At 39.0% G+C, this 16,261-nt stretch overlaps 3 gene segments (V, D, J or C); 1 reads left to right on the plus strand and 2 right to left on the minus strand.

The window, feature by feature from the left end:
- Positions 1-2,600: 2,600 nt before the first annotated feature.
- Positions 2,601-3,567, minus strand: LOC131984908 (Ig kappa-b4 chain C region-like). The segment is given in 1 exon segment: positions 2,601-3,567. A coding segment is annotated over 1 exon segment (312 nt).
- Positions 3,568-8,684: 5,117 nt separating this feature from the next.
- On the minus strand, positions 8,685-10,055 carry LOC131984928 (Ig kappa-b4 chain C region-like; the record flags this gene model as incomplete). The annotated part of the segment is given in 2 exon segments: positions 8,685-9,013; positions 10,025-10,055. Coding segments are annotated over 2 exon segments (360 nt in total), but the record flags the coding sequence as incomplete, so codon positions are not given.
- Positions 10,056-10,735: 680 nt separating this feature from the next.
- LOC131984898 (Ig kappa chain V region 3547-like) lies at positions 10,736-11,217 on the plus strand. The segment is given in 2 exon segments: positions 10,736-10,787; positions 10,895-11,217. Coding segments are annotated over 2 exon segments (375 nt in total).
- The last annotated feature ends 5,044 nt before the right edge of the window (positions 11,218-16,261 follow it).

Genomic DNA, 16,261 nt, shown 5'->3' on the forward strand with positions numbered 1-16,261 from the left:
TCAAATCAAAACTTTATTTTACTTTACTTTTACTTTATTTATCCCTGAGGGTAAATTCAGTGAGTCTGTTAGCTCAGTTAGAATGAGACAGCCTGATGGCTGTAGGAGAGAAAGATCTTTTGAATCTCTCCATCCTGCAACAGAGAGAGAGGAGCCGTCCACTGCTGTTTTTTTGGTCCATAAAGGTTTTGTGTAGCAGATGATCTGGGTATTTCAGGATGGACTCTAACATGTTGACAGGTCATCTCTCCACCACCTCCTCCAGTGTGTCCAACCTGGCTCCAACCACAGAACCAGCTTTTTAGACCAGTCTGTCCAGCAGACTGCAGCATAAAACAACACACTACCACCACAGACTGATAAAACATCTGCAGCATCGCACTACAGATGTCCAGAGATCTGAGCTTCAAGAAGAAAAAGAGGCGGCTCTGCCCCTTTTTGTAGAGAGCGTCTGTTTTTGTATGCCTTTCCAAATACTCAAAGGGTGCAGACGTAGGGGGAAGTGGGTGGATTTGATGAGGGATTAGGGACCAATGTCTGTTTAATGTCCACGTTTGAACTCATGTGTGAACAAGTTTGTCACAGTCAGGGTTTAACCTGCTCTCAGGGTCATCTGATATTATTACATAAAGTGAACATCAGTTTTGAACATCACATCTAGTTTCCATCGGCTCTGCAGAGAGATAATTCCTCATTATCCCACAGGATAATAAAACAAGAAACAGTTTCTTCTGGTGTTTGTTCACTTTGTTCTCGTCTCCTTCACGTGTGATCGATGGAGTTCAAATAAAACATGTTCAGCCTTCTTTTTATTTCTTATTTTCATGCTTCTGTGGGTGCAGCCAGGACGTGTGGAGGGATGTAAAAATCTAAAAACACACTCCACTGCTGTGGAAGCTTCCATCACTCTTTTACAGGGGCTTTAACTGAATATTTTTGAGTCATTTATTGTTGTTTTTACAATACTGATGGACATTTCTCAAGGCCGTGCATCACATTGACAGATTAGAAAACTGGGATTATCCACCATAATTAAAGTAATGTAACTCTTGTCCAGCAGGTGGCGTATGCATATTACTTATCTAGTATTTAGTCTTGCCTTGATCTCTCGTATGTAACCTTGTTATGGCTGTGTTTCAGATAACAGTTGGCTCTGTGCGCTCATAAATATTGGGATTGCTGTAGGAATAAACAGCTGTGACACTCAGAGCTCCAAAGTTGATAAATGAGGTGAAAAAAGAGGTGGTGGCCGATGAAGGACAAGCTTGTTTCACCTCTTTTCTGTTCATTATTTTTAGGGTGGTGCTGACAGTGTCACTGTCTCTTTTCTCTCTGTGCCCTTAAAATTGCACGATGTAAGCCTATAAAAGTCTTGCTGTTAAATATATATGTCATATAATTAAAACATTTAAATGACAGATACAAATATATTATGACAGAATGTTTATGAACCCCTGCTCCTTTAGTTTATTGATGAATGTGAGTCCTTCTGTTGTGCTTTCTGTATCAATAGTTATTTTTATGACAGCCGTTATTTTGGCTGCAGCTGAATATTTTCTGAGTGATTGTAATGAATGTTTGTAACTTTGTGATACTGATGGAAACATGATGCTGGAGTTCTATGAGTGGAACCTTCGTTTGTTTGCTGAAAATTGATATTGTGCTTTTAACATGTAAATATAAACATGAGCAGCTTTACTTACTGTCCTCATGTATAAACACTCATCAGCCACTATATTAGGTACACCTTGGTAGTACTGGGTTGGACCCCCTTTTTGCTGGAACTGTTCTAACCCTCATGTTATGTTTGTTTCTCGGGAACAGCAATAATGTTTAATTATCCAAAAATGTCAGAAACTACAAAAAAAAAAAACAATAAACATTGTTTATATTTCATGATAACTCCATTATTAACCATCTCAATCAATATTTAGTAATGTGGTGTTCTTTCCCTCTCACATATCAGGTTCAATGATAATTCACCTTTTCATTAAAAATGCATGTTAAAACTTTTTTTTTTATGTACATTGGAAAGACCTACATATAAATACAATGGCATTACCTTTAAAAGGGGCACCATTCATGTTGTAAAGGTCATTACCATAAATGCTATTCCCTTCCCTGTGTGTTTTTATTGGAGGGCTGCAACCAAAGATGTAAAGTCATCAACAGTAAAATTGGAATATACCATTTTTAGTGTGGAACAAAAATGGATATGCTGATGTTAATATTGAACAAGCAACTGTACAATGCCTCACACGGGGCACCATTATGTAAGGATTTTAGGATGTCCCAAATTATGTGTATGGATAACTCTTAACGGGGCACCATTTATATTGGGAACATAGGATTACAAATTAATGATAAATGATCTTGGGTAAAATTACAATTTTAATGACATATTAACTTAACATATGGATCTTCATGGAGTTGAATCTTATAACTTCATGATTTACCATTGAAATGGCTACACCGTGTCTACAGTCTTGAAACTATTAAAACGTTTACTTCTTATGGCTGTCACTTTGGCAGACTAATCTGATTCATGCTGCTATTATATAAAACATGTGAAAGAAAGGATTCAAAAGACAGGTCACATTTATAATACACAATGGGATTCTTTATTGTTTGAAAATGTTAAAACTGTCAGCACAAGCAAGAACAAGTTAATGTTGAAAAATCATGAGAAAAACAGAGAAAGAGTGCAGACTGAGAGCAGTAGCAGAGTAAAACCAGTGAGTCAGATCAGGACTGGGGACACTGGTCTCTCCTCAGGGTCTCTGAGAGCGGAGTCTGGGAGCCCTGGGTGGCCTCACAGGTCACAGAGCCCACTTTCCTCCACTGGTCTGCAGAGAGCCTCAGGGTGCTGCTCCAGCTGTAGTGGCCGTCCTTCTCCAGCACCCCGGGGCTGCTGCTCTGCTCCCAGCTGCTGCTGCTGCTGCTGCTGCCGTCCACCTTCCAGGCCAGACTCCAGTCTGAGGGGAAGCCCTTGTTGGCCAGGCACATGAGCGTGGCCTGCCCTTGCTGCAACTGCTCAGTGGAGGGGGGCAGCACCATCAGGGTGGGACGGGCATCACCTAGGAGACACCAATCAGATTAGAGGACAGCGGGAACACACAGCTGTCAATCAACCAGCAGACACTTGGACACCTTTCCTGTGTGAGAGTTGCTCTTCTCCTTAAAGAAGTTTCTGTCAGATGTTTTTTCTGCTCTACTAGTCACTCACTCACACATTGTTTCACTTCCCTTTAAGAAGCCTCTCATGCATATCAGCACAGAGAGAATCATCGTACAGAATGGGCTGAAATATATCAAACTAGACTGGAAATAAAACAAGCAGGCAACATTTTTAAACTCATCAGCAGCATGAAAAACCTTACACAAAACACATAAAACTACACATTATTTGAGTTGTTAAATTATAATAAATAAATACAGAAAATAAACTGACAGCAATTAAATGTTCTTCGTGGGGATTTCAGTCCTCATTTAGTAAACCGTTCAAAAAATTTAAAGACTAAATCTGCAACAACACATGACACAATATAAAGATTACTAAAAAATGTATCTTTATCTCAACTTTGTTCAGTGTTACTCCATGAAGTTAATTCACTATAACAACATTTATCATTGTGGTGGAAAACTAAACACTAAACAACACAATTGAAATTAATTATACAATATTCTAAAAAAAATGTGTGCAGGAACTTTTTAAAAATAAAGAACTGACTTACTTCCAACATCCAGTCTGGTTCCTCCACCGAACGTGTACCACAGTGATACAAACTCATTGAGCCGCCGTACAAAAACCTCTCACTGTAGAGAGACACGGCTCTCTGACTTTGTCTGACTGAACTAAAACTACAAGCTTTAAAGGTGCAACTTTACCACTGAAGTTGGAAATATTGATTCATCCTGTGATTTAAAATTGTTATTTTCATTACAATTAGTTTTTGAAGATATGTTGCTGAAGTCAACTTTGTCTCTGAGTGCAAATTTTTGTCAAAAGGTTGTCAATGAAAATGGTAAAGCAACTACTTTTTTTTCATGGACTGTGCAAAATAAAAATAAAAGAAGGCTCATGAAAAATGAAAAATGCAAGATATTTGACTTACTTCCAACATCCAGTCTGGTTCCTCCACCGAACGTGTACCACAGTGATACAAACTCATTGAGCCGCTGTACAAAAACCTCTAACTGTAGAGAGACACGGCTCTCTGACTTTGACACAAACACAATCACTAAATTTAGCCTGCATTGTTAAAACACCCACTTTTCATATGTATTTACTGTATATGTATGTACTTTACATGTATTGATTTTGAGAAATAACTGACATTTTTGTTGCAATATATTTAAATATAACAAATATCAATCGACGGGTTTTCTCTCAGACTTTAAATTAATCTATTAGAAAAAAAACTCTCCAATGACTCCTTATGATCAATGTAAAGCATGCATACAAATAACAGTGTCATCAGCAAAGAGGTGTATTTTTGCTTTAATGGTTTTACCCAAGTAATTTATAATAGTAGAGAACAAAATAGGTAAAGTGGAACCCTGGTGGACACCTTTAGTTATCTAAAGAAAATCTGATTTGTGGCCCTCTGCATGGACAGACTGAATTCAATCAACAAAATAATATCTAAAGTATTTAACAGCCTTAGGACTGAGCCCAGCATTCCTAAGTTTGTTCAGCTGCAGTTCTTGGTCCACTAAATCAAGATAGATCCACAAATAAGGCAGTGCAATGCTGTTTTCTGTCCAAGGCACCAATGAGAGCACTGAAACATTTCTAATCAATATTCTGATGATGCTGATTATCAATGGATCTATCAGCATCATCAGAGTAATCCAGGTCCCTGTTGGAGTCAGTCAGAGCATTTCCATTGAGAGCCACTTTGCATCAGCAGCACCATCCTCCAGTGCTCTGGGAGAGTTTATAGTCCTGAGAGTTGAACACTGGATGACTGACAGCTGTCCTTCATGACAACAGAAGCCACAGAAATCCTCCTCATCAGAAACATGACTTTGATCTGCGTCCTCATCTGGACTCTCCTCTGCTGCTGCTTCACAGGTAAAGTCCAGAGAATCAAACTCCTCTCCTCTAAGAACACCCGTCCTTCTGAAATGAAGCCGACAAAACCATGACGCTGCTTTATGTTTCTGTCTCTGTGTCCTCAGAGTCCAGAGGACAAGTCACACTGACTCAGCTTGGAGCAGTGAGCTCTGCTCCGGGAAGCTCCGTCTCCATCAGCTGTAGGACCAGTCACAATGTTTATGTTTGGAGCGAAAAACCCTCATTAACCTGGTACCAACAGACAGATGGAAAAACTCCTAAAGTGCTTATTTACGATGCTCGCACTCCTCAGTCAGGGACTCCAGGTCGTTTTACAGGCAGTGGATCAAACTCTGACTTCACTCTGACCATCAGTGGAGTTCAGGCTGAAGATGCAGCAGTTTACTACTGTTTTGGGGAATTCAATGTAAACAGTCAGTGGTTGTTCACACAGTGAAAAAGCGTCGTACAAAAACCTCCCTCAGTCAAACTAAACAGAAACTGAACTGACTGATGCAGCTGGAAGCTACTGCAGAGACTGACACACTTCACTGAGCACAATCACACACACACACACACACACACACACACACACACACACACACACACTTTATTGACTTTTAACTTTTTATAAATACACACAAATATATTTATATATCCTGAAAGATGTTGCATGCTCAAAAAATATGCTGAAAGCAAAACATGGCAAACTGAGGCCAAAAAAGAAACAACAGATGAATGTAACATGACTCAGTAAAACTAACAGCATGTAGTGTCCAACTTAACATGTGTTAAGGTTAACTAAACAGCTCAACACAAAATGATTGACCTCATCATCACAACAACAACTTAACGTCAATAATCTCACACAGTGTAACTGTCTAACATCACATGGGGATAATAAAGGCTCACAAAAACATTCTCTTCTACTTAGCTAGATGAAAACAGGGTGATACAACAAATGAATCAAAACAAACAAAAAATAAAGTGTGCATGTACCGTGAGGTAATGCGAGGGGCGAGGGGGAGGAGTCTCTCTGTGGTATCGAAGACTGGACGTCTCCATGGTAACTCATTCACACTGACAATAACGACACTTTAAAGCAAATTCCTTTTAACGGCAATGATTTTTTTAAACGCATGTTCTATGAGTATGACCCCCGTAATCTGTTATTATCGAGATAACTTTGACAGCTCTAAAAATAATATCACAATACTAATTAGGTTACACATTTTGAAGCTACTTTTGATTCAGAAACACACTGAGAGGTTTTACTCAATATAAACAAAACAACCAAGCTTTATTTTATTTTTTAAAATTTCATCTTTGATTCATGTTATACCTTGCTTTTTTATTTCCAATTTTATGTATCTTTCTATTATTTAGATTTTTTTCAGTTCAGATCTTCAGAATAATTAATAGGTAACATTTAACAACAAACTGAACATTACATGTTCAAGGTCATGAATTAGTTTGAGCAGAGATTTTTGGTATTCACTATTGAAATGATCTCACAGTTTTTAACTAGTTTAATTAATTAACATAAAATTGGAAACAGCAATTCAAGAATAAACTCTTAAAATCACTGAAAAGTACTGTGGACTTCATAGTTCTGGACCTGAATGTTATATCTTATAAATACTGAAAACAGTCCTGAAACAGCTCTGACAAAGATCACCAATGACCTTCTCACAGCAGCAGATTCCGGACATCCCACCATACTCATCCTCCTTGACCTCACTGCAGCTTTTGACACAATCTCCCATAGAATCCTCCTCAACCGCTTAAACTCCATTGGTTTACCTCTCACCACTCTCTCGTGGTTCACCTCCTACCTCTCCAGTTGCACACAGATGGTACAGCTCAAGAATCACAAATTCCAACCCTCCCCAGTCACTTGTGGTGTACCACATGGCTCTGTCATTGACCCCCTTTTCTATATCTACTTACTCCTGCTCAGTAATATCTTCAGGAATCACAGACACAATTTTAATTGTTATGCAGACGACACCCAGCTCTATCTCTCCTGCAATCTTGGCTCCGCACTTCCTCCACCCCCCCTCCTTGACTGTCTGCAAGATTTCAAAACCTCGTTTTCCCACAACTTTCTCAAACTTAATGGAAATAAAACAGAACTCTAAATCCACATTATCTAAATCCAACAGTTTCTCACTGCACATTGATAACACCCCTTTCCATCCCTTCCATCAGGTCAAAAGTCTGGGTGTCATCCTGGACAGCACCCTCTCCTTTACTGCCCATATCAATAACATCACCTGGTCTGCATACTTTCATCTTTGCAATATAAATCACCTTTGCCCATCTCTCTCCCACAATAGCACCTGCATACTGGTCAACGCCCTTGTCACATCCTGATTCGATTACTGTAACGCTCTTCTACATGGTCTGCCACATCCCTCAATAAATTACAATTAGTCCAAAATTCGGCCGCCCACGTCATTTCCAGAGGTCTGTCCACACAGCACATCACTCCCATCCTCAAACAGCTCCACAACCTTGCACCGTCATACCTCACTGAGCTCCTTCAAACCTACACACCTTGCCGTACACTCAGGACCTCCTCTGCTTCACTCCTCTTCACCCCTTCTGCCCATTTAGCCACAATGGGACTAAGATCTTTTAGCTGCTCTGCCCCTGGATTCCGGAACAAACTCCCTCAATACATCTGGTCTCTAACAACACTGTCAACCTTCAAGTCACATCTCAAAACGCACCTGTTTAGACTGGCCTACCCCTAATACATTTTGTAATTTTATTAATGTTGCCAATTTTTGTCTGTACTGCTTTAGTGTTGTTTATTATTACTGTCATTGTTGTTTTTATTTTTGTTTTATTTTCAATTGTTTATTGGAAGGTGACCTTGAGAGTCCTGAAAGGCGCCTATGAATAAAATGCATTATTATTATTATTGTTATTATTTTACTCGAAATTAGTATCTTGTAGTTGACACAGAGAGGAATTCAAAAGACAATTTCATAATAAACATAATAAAATCTTTATTGCTTAAAAATGTTGAAAGCATCAACACAAGCAAGAATGAAGAGGAAGTTACAAAGTGCAGAACAATTGCCAACTGTACAATGCCTCACACGGGGCACCAATATGTAGGGATTTTAGAATGTCGCAAAATATGTGTAGGGATACCTCTATATGGATAAACATTTATATTAGGAAGACAGGATTACAAATTAATGATGAATGATCTTAGGTAAAATACAAATTGAATAACATGTGAGCATAAAATGTGGAAAAGTATATAAATTAGTTAAATCGGATAGCTTTTTGATTTACCATTGAAATGGCCATACCATATCTACAGTCTCAAAACTATTAAAACTACTAAAAATGAATCTGGAAAAAAATTACTTCTTGCGAATTTCACTTTGGCCCTTAAATCTAACTCATGCTCCTTATATATAACACTTGTAAAATAAAGGGATTCAAGAGACAGGTCACTTTTATAATCTATGATGGAATTCTTTATTGTTTGAAAATTTTAAAACTAACAACATAAGCAAGAACAAGTCAATATTGAAAGATCATAAGAGAAACAGAGAAAGATTGTAGACTGAGAACAGTAGCAGAGTAAAACCAGTGAGTCAGATCAGGACTGGGGACACTGGTCTCTCCTCAGAGTCTCTGAGAGCAGAGTCTGGGAGCCCTGGGTGGCCTCACAGGTCACAAAGCCCACCTTCTTCCACTGGTCTGCAGAGAGCCTCAGGGTGCTGCTCCAGCTGTAGTGGCCGTCCTTCTCCAGCACCCCGGGGCTGCTGCTCTGCTCCCAGCTGATGCTGCTGCTGCTGCCATCCACCTTCCAGGCCAGACTCCAGTCTGAGGGGAAGCCTTTGTTGGCCAGGCACATGAGTGTGGCCTTCCCCTGCTGCAGCTGCTCAGTGGAGGGGGGCAGCACCGTCAGGGTGGGACGGGCATCACCTAGGAGACACCAATCAGATTAGAGGACAGCGGGACCACACAGCTGTCAATCAACCAGCAGACACTTGGACACCTTTCCTGTGTGAGAGTTGATCCTCTCCTTTAAGGAGTTTCTGTCAGATGGTTTTTCTGCTCCACCAGTCACTCACTCACACATTGTTTCACTTCCCTTTAAGAAGCCTCTCATGCATATCAGAACAGAGAGAATCATGGTACAGAATGAGCTGAAATACATCAAACTATACTGGAAATAAAAGAAGCAGGCAACATTTTTAAACTTTTATCAACAGCATGCAGAACCTTAACTACACATTATATAAGTTGTTACATTTAACAGAACTAAATGTAGAAAATAAACAAGCATGGATTTCGATCATTATTATGTAAACTGTTTAAATGATTTAAAGACTAATAAAACTGCAACAACATATGACACTATAAAGAGACTACAAAAAAATGTATCTCCAATCTTTATCTCCATCTACTGCATGATGTTAACTAACCATAACAGTTATTGTGGTGGAAAACTAAACAACAAAAAACTTAATTTCGATTATTATTCAACAATATATTAATTTGTGCAGGAACGTTAACTAACCCTTTTCTAAAATAAACATTTGACTTACTTCCAACATCCAGTCTGGTTCTTCCACCAAAAGTCCACCACAGTGACACAAACTCATTGAGCCGCCGTACAAAAACCTCTCACTGTAGAGAGACACGGCTCTCTGACTTTGTCCGACTGAACTAAACCTAAAACCCCTAAATATGCAACTTTACCACTTACATTGGACATATTGATTTATCCTGTGATTTAAAATGTTATTTTCATTCCAATGAGTTTTTGAAGTTGTATTGCTGTAGTCAACTTTGTCTCTGAGAGCAAAATCTTTGTCAAAAACTCATCAATGAAAATGGTTAAGAAGCTGACTTTATCGTGGACTGTGCAATATAAAAATTAGAAAGAAAAATGACCCAGGAAATATTAAAAATGTAAGATATGTGCCTTGCTTCCAACATCCAGTCTGGTTCCTCCACCGAACGTGTACCACAGTGATACAAACTCATTGAGCCGCCGTACAAAAACCTCTCACTGTAAAGAGACACGGCTCTCTGACTCTGACACAAACAAACTCACCAAGATAGGTCTCTGTTAGAAGATTTTACAGATAACATTTCCTAATGCACATTTTTATACAATACAGTATATTTGTTTTATTTTACAGACATTAAATTGAGAAAAATACACAGTATAATATATTTCCGATTGTACAAATGGGCAGGTAGCAGCCAATAAGTTATACAAATAATACATGACAGAAAATACAGTAACAAGTGTCTGATGCAGTCATCGTATGATCAACAGCTATATGTAACAGGTAATAACAGACTTTTATAGTTGTTTCGGTCGGCTCTTTGGATTGTAAATCGAAACATTTTGATACCAAGTTTTTCGAGAAGTAAAATCAAATAAAAACTGCATTTAATCATCCCTAAACAATACTCTGATGATGCTGATTATCAATGGATCAATCAGTTTATCAGAGTAATCCAGGTCCCTGTTGGAGTCAGTCAGAGCATTTCCATAGAGAGCCACTTTGCATCAGAAGCACCATGCTCCAGTGCTCTGGGAGAGTTTATAGTCCTGAGAGTTGAACACTGGATGACTGACAGCTGTCCTTCATGACAACAGAAGCCACAGAAATCCTCCTCATCAGAAACATGACTTTGATCTGCGTCCTCATCTGGACTCTCCTCTGCTGCTGCTTCACAGGTAAAGTCCAGAGAATTAAACTCCTCTCCTCTATGAACATCCGTCCCTCTGAAATGAAGCCAACAAAACCATGACGCTGCTTTATGTTTCTGTCTCTGTGTCCTCAGAGTCCAGAGGACAGTACACAGTGACTCAGCCTGGAGCAGTGAGGTCTGCTCCGGGAGGCTCCGTCTCCATCAGCTGTAGGATCAGTCAGGATGTTTATGGTGGGGACCGGTTAGCCTGGTACCAACAGAGAGATGGAGAAACTCCTAAACTGCTTTTTTACTATACTAGCACTCGTCAGTCAGGGACTCCAGATCGTTTTACAAGCAGTGGATCAAACTCTGACTTCACTCTGACCATCAGTGGAGTTCAGACTGAAGATGCAGCAGTTTACTACTGTCAGAGTTATCACTATCCCAACAGTCAGTATGTGTTCACACAGTGAAAAAGCGTCGTACAAAAACCTCCCTCAGTTCAGTTTCTGTTCTGTTCTGCACAGACTGCTGCAGCTGGAAGCTACTGCAGAGACTGACACACTTCACTGAGTACACACACACACACACACACACACACACACACACACACACACACTAGTAGTTTATACAATCTTAAACATCATAATATATATATATATATATAAATATGTACACTGATGAAATGTTATTATATGCAATATCCTTTTTTCCCTTCAGTTTCTCATCTCATCAGAAGTTAAAGCTTTGTGGCAACTCACTGTTATTTTAAACATGCAGCAAATCTTTTTCATTGGTTGGAAACCATAGTATAAAACTTCTGTAGTTTGTGTCAATTTTTTTTAACAGATAATTTGAAAAGCATAAACAATTTCTACTTCATTCTGATTTGAAAAACAACAACATATCTCCCACAGCCTTTCCCAGAATATATATGTTTTATTTATTGTTAAAGCTGTCATTGCAACCTCAGTCTAGCTCTATTTAAAGTGGATCCATAAGATGTGTTTGGGTCCTTTCACCTTGTAACAACTTTCTGCACTTGATCAAAGAAACAGAACAAGTCGACCGTGGTGAGATAATGAAAATCATCCTGTAGAATAATCTGATGAAGATTTCTGCAGAGTCAAATCAACTGCACAGATTTTTCATTCATTCACCTTTATTTAACCAGGCAGGTCATTAAGAACAAATTCTTATTTACAATGGCGGCCTGACAAGCGACAAGGGCCACTTGAGGGAAGGGGAGGTGGGCTAGGGAGTAAAACACAGTAAGGATCATAAAAACGCAACAACAACAGTAACAACAATAACAGATAACAAAATATATATATATATATATACACACACACACATATATGTGAAATTACAACAATAACACAGACAGACAAAAGAAATATGGAGAAAAAATGGTGAGGTGGTATTACATGGTAGAAAAACAATTGCAGGAGTCAGTGAGAATGTCTGAGAGAGCAGCTTTGAAGGCAGGGATGGAGATGAGCTGGTCCAGTTTGAGGGTTTTTTGCAGAGCGTTCCAGTCAACGGCAGCAGCCGATTGAAAGGATGTGAGACCAATGGAGGTGGAGGTTTTTGGTATCTTTAATTTGACGTAGAGTGAGGACCGGGTATTGTGTGTGACAGACAAAGGGTGCAATAGGTGATGCAGATAGGGGGGTGTAAGACCGAGAAGGGTTTTGTAAATAAAAGTAAACCAGTGCATGTTTCGACGGGTGTGAAGTGAAGACCAGTGGACCAGAGAGTATAGCGTGCAGTGATGTGTGTTGAAGGAAGCGTTTGTGGCAAACCGGATGGCGGAATGGTAGAGGGTGTCAAGTTTGGAAAGTGTACCTTTGCATGCAGACCTGTATATGATGTCACCATAATCAATCATGGGGAGAATTGTCATTTTGATGAGGGTGAGTTTGGCAGAGGAGGTGAAGGTGAAACGGTTTCTGTAGAGGAACCCGAGTTTGGCCTTTACTCTGGATTGGATGTTTGAGATGTGGTCGGAAAAGGATAGTGTGCTGTCTAACCAAATGCCCAAGTACTTATAGACAGTGACCTGGTCCAGGGAAGTACCCTCGCTGGTGGTGATATTGAGGACAGGGGGGGGTTTAGCACCCTTACGACAGAACCACATGACCTTGGTTTTTGAGGTGTTCCTTGTGTGCAGAATACAATTACAATTGATCAGAATACAATTGTTTTTTCCACCAATGATAGTATGAAGCTAAATGGAACTAAAATAAGGACAGATGCACTTTTGCTTAACCATACAGACAATATTCATGTTCCATCAAGGCAAGACAAAACTGAGTCTCCTGAAAATCAGGACTGAAATACAAACTAATGTGATGAGGGGATGACCTGCAGGTGGAGAGACTGCAGAGAATCTCAGGTGAGGAGAATGAGGTGATTAGGCAGGAAAACAATCTGAGAACTGATTGGCTGGAGAGAAAAAAAAACTTCTGGGAAAAAAGAAGGACGGGGGACTCCCGCCAAGATGGCGCTGTGAGCAGACGGGTTTGTTGCAGCGGAGGTTTGGCAAAGGCAATTCTCGCAAATTTCTTCACTTATAACAACAATATGCACAGCAATCTACTACTCTCCCCAAGGACTTAATTTATGTTATATTGTCAGTAACTCGTTTGCGGGCGTGCGTCTAAAGTTCTCAACGACTAAAGTAAGGCTGCCTGTCACCGTCACAGCTAACTTCAAGCTAGCTAATGGCTACACAAGAGCTACAAAAGATTCTGGAAGAAATGGAAGTACAAACCACGAGCGACAAGAGAACAATACATGAAATGCATTCTTATGCCTGTAATGCTGAAAATGGCGGAGTTTGTAACTCTCTCCCTAACACACCTACTAAAGCTCAGCCTACAAAAAAGGCAAAGAGTACCTCATCACCCACTGAACCTTCCCTGATTGAAGTACAGAATACCATCATTCAGATTCTCTCTGGAAAAATAAACGAAAGAGCGGACCAACTCGAGAGCATAATCAAGAAAAACTCGGCTGAAATCGAAAACGTGAATGACGCTCTTAATTCAATTCATAATGATGTGATGGACCTGAAAAAGGACAGTGACAAATTGAAAACAGAAAGTGCTGAGCTAAAGAAAAAGATGACGGTACTGGAAGAAAGGATCAATGAACAAGAGAGATACAGTAAGAGATGGTGTCTTCGCCTTTATGGTGTTGCTGAGAACCCGGCCGAGAATGTTAAACTCAAAGCCAAGGAAATCTGCAGAGCGGTGGTTTAAGAGGTGGATAAACATGAGGTGGCAACTGCAGTGGACGGCGCACATCGCCTGGGTCGACTGAGAACTGGAGAGGGCAGAGGTGTGAGACGACCTCCGATAATCATAAGATTTGCGTCGAGAACATCGCGGGACCTGACATGGAAATCTGCGAAACAGAACGACTTCTTGAAGAATAAAGGTTACAGCTTCAAGGAGGACCTCTCTGCCAGTGACAGAGAAGCCAGAAGCTGCCTGTGGCCACTTGTGGAAAAGGCAAGAAAAGAGGGCAAGTCTGCATACTTCAGTGGAGCCAAGGCGTTTATTGAGGGGAAAGAACTGCATCCTCCTGATAGAAAAGCGAAATAAAGATGAAAGGTGAAAATAGTTAAAATCTACAACGACCTCAGTATTGTTTAAATGAACATTTAATTATTATCAGTTGATAAATCAACATCATTCAAGATGTTGATGAGGTTAGATGTAAAATCGAAATGGCATTTACTCTAAAACAGTTTGTCATATTCTCTGAATTTACAAAAGTGATCGCAAACTTGTTCTATAAGTTCTGCTGTGTTATTGTTAATTCAACATGTTAAATATGCGAGAACCCTATAGCCTATCATAAAAGTTAAAAGAGTGTAAAAGAGTGTAAGAGAGTGAAAGTTTTCTTTTTTCTTCTTTCTTGTTCTAATGTTTCTTTCTGTGTTTTCTATTAATGCCAGGGGAATACGAGACCTATTTAAAAGAAAAGCCATTTATTTATATTGCAGAGGTAAAGGTGCTGATTTTCATTTTATACAGGAAACTCATGCTTGTTCAGCAGATGAGTCTTTTTGGAAAAATCAGTGGGGTAATGAAATATGGTTTTCCAATGGAAATAATCGATCAGCAGGGGTCGCCATATTAAGGGACAAATTCAAAGGCCAGATATTACACAGTGAAACTGATAGGTCAGGGAGATGGATCATTTTAGTTGTTGATATGAATCAAAGTCAATTTATTTGGATTAATATTTATGCCACTAACAATAAGACCACCAACTTAGCATTGTTTCAAAGTATTGAATCAAAAATAGATCATCTTTACACATCTTATCCACTTGCTAAAGTAATATGGGGAGGTGATTTTAATACTGTCTTTAATGAAAATATAGATCGATGGCCTCCAAAAAACACAACTACTAACTGTGAACTGGAAAATATTTGTTTAAGAATGAATTTAATTGATATTTGGAGACAGAAAAACCCTCAAAACAACATGTATACCTGGTGCAATAAGAATATGTCCTTACAATCACGCATAGACTTCTGGCTCATCTCTAATGATCTTTTCCCTATGGTTGGAGATATCTTAATTGAACCAGCAATTCTAACAGGCCATAGAGGGATCTTTATCAAAGTCACTCTAAATAATACATGTACAGAGAAAAACAACCCAGGTTATTGGAAGTTGAATAACTTGTTATTGAAGAATGCAGACCTTAGAGCAGAAATTAGTGTTATTATTGACAAGTACTGGAATAAAGCATGTATTAATGGTTCTTATGGGTACTTTTGGGAATTAATGAAATATGAGATTCGAAGGGTGGCAAATTAAAAAAGGTAAATTCATAGCAAATTTGAAAAAACAGAAAGAAATTGAGATTATCAAAGCTCTTTTGAATCTGCAAACAAAAAATTGTAATGATTTAACTAACGAAGAGATGTTGAATTTAAGTAACTTACAAAACCAATTAGAGAATATTTATGTGGAAAAAACTAGGAGCGCCTGAACAAGGTGAGTAAAATACCAAATATTTTTTTAGCTTAGAAAAAAGAAATGCAGAATTTGCAGCAGTGAGTAAATTGACGATAAATGGCACAATCTCAGATGATCCTAAAATAATCTCTCAACATTTAGCTCAATTCTATCAAGATTTATACTCCTCAACCTTTACACCCTCAAATATTGAATCTTTCTGATATTTCAGCAGACTCAAGAAAAAGAAATGATGATCTTAGAGTCTCATGTGAAGAGGAAATATCGCTGCCTGAAATTAATGAATGTATTAAATCCCTTAAAGAAAACAAATCTCCTGGGAATGACGGCTTGACAGGGGAATTTTATAAAACTTTCATTCTTAAACTTGCCCCTTTCCTACTAGCCATGTTTAATGAATCCATTCAAAAAGGTGAGCTTCCTCCGACATTAAGGCAAGAGTAATCACATTAATTCCCAAACCAAAAAAAGACAGATTACACATAGGAAATTGGAGGCCTATCAGTCTTTTGAA

The sequence above is a fragment of the Centropristis striata genome, chromosome 14 (genome assembly GCF_030273125.1).
Source record: "Centropristis striata isolate RG_2023a ecotype Rhode Island chromosome 14, C.striata_1.0, whole genome shotgun sequence".
Lineage (NCBI taxonomy): Eukaryota > Metazoa > Chordata > Actinopteri > Perciformes > Serranidae > Centropristis > Centropristis striata.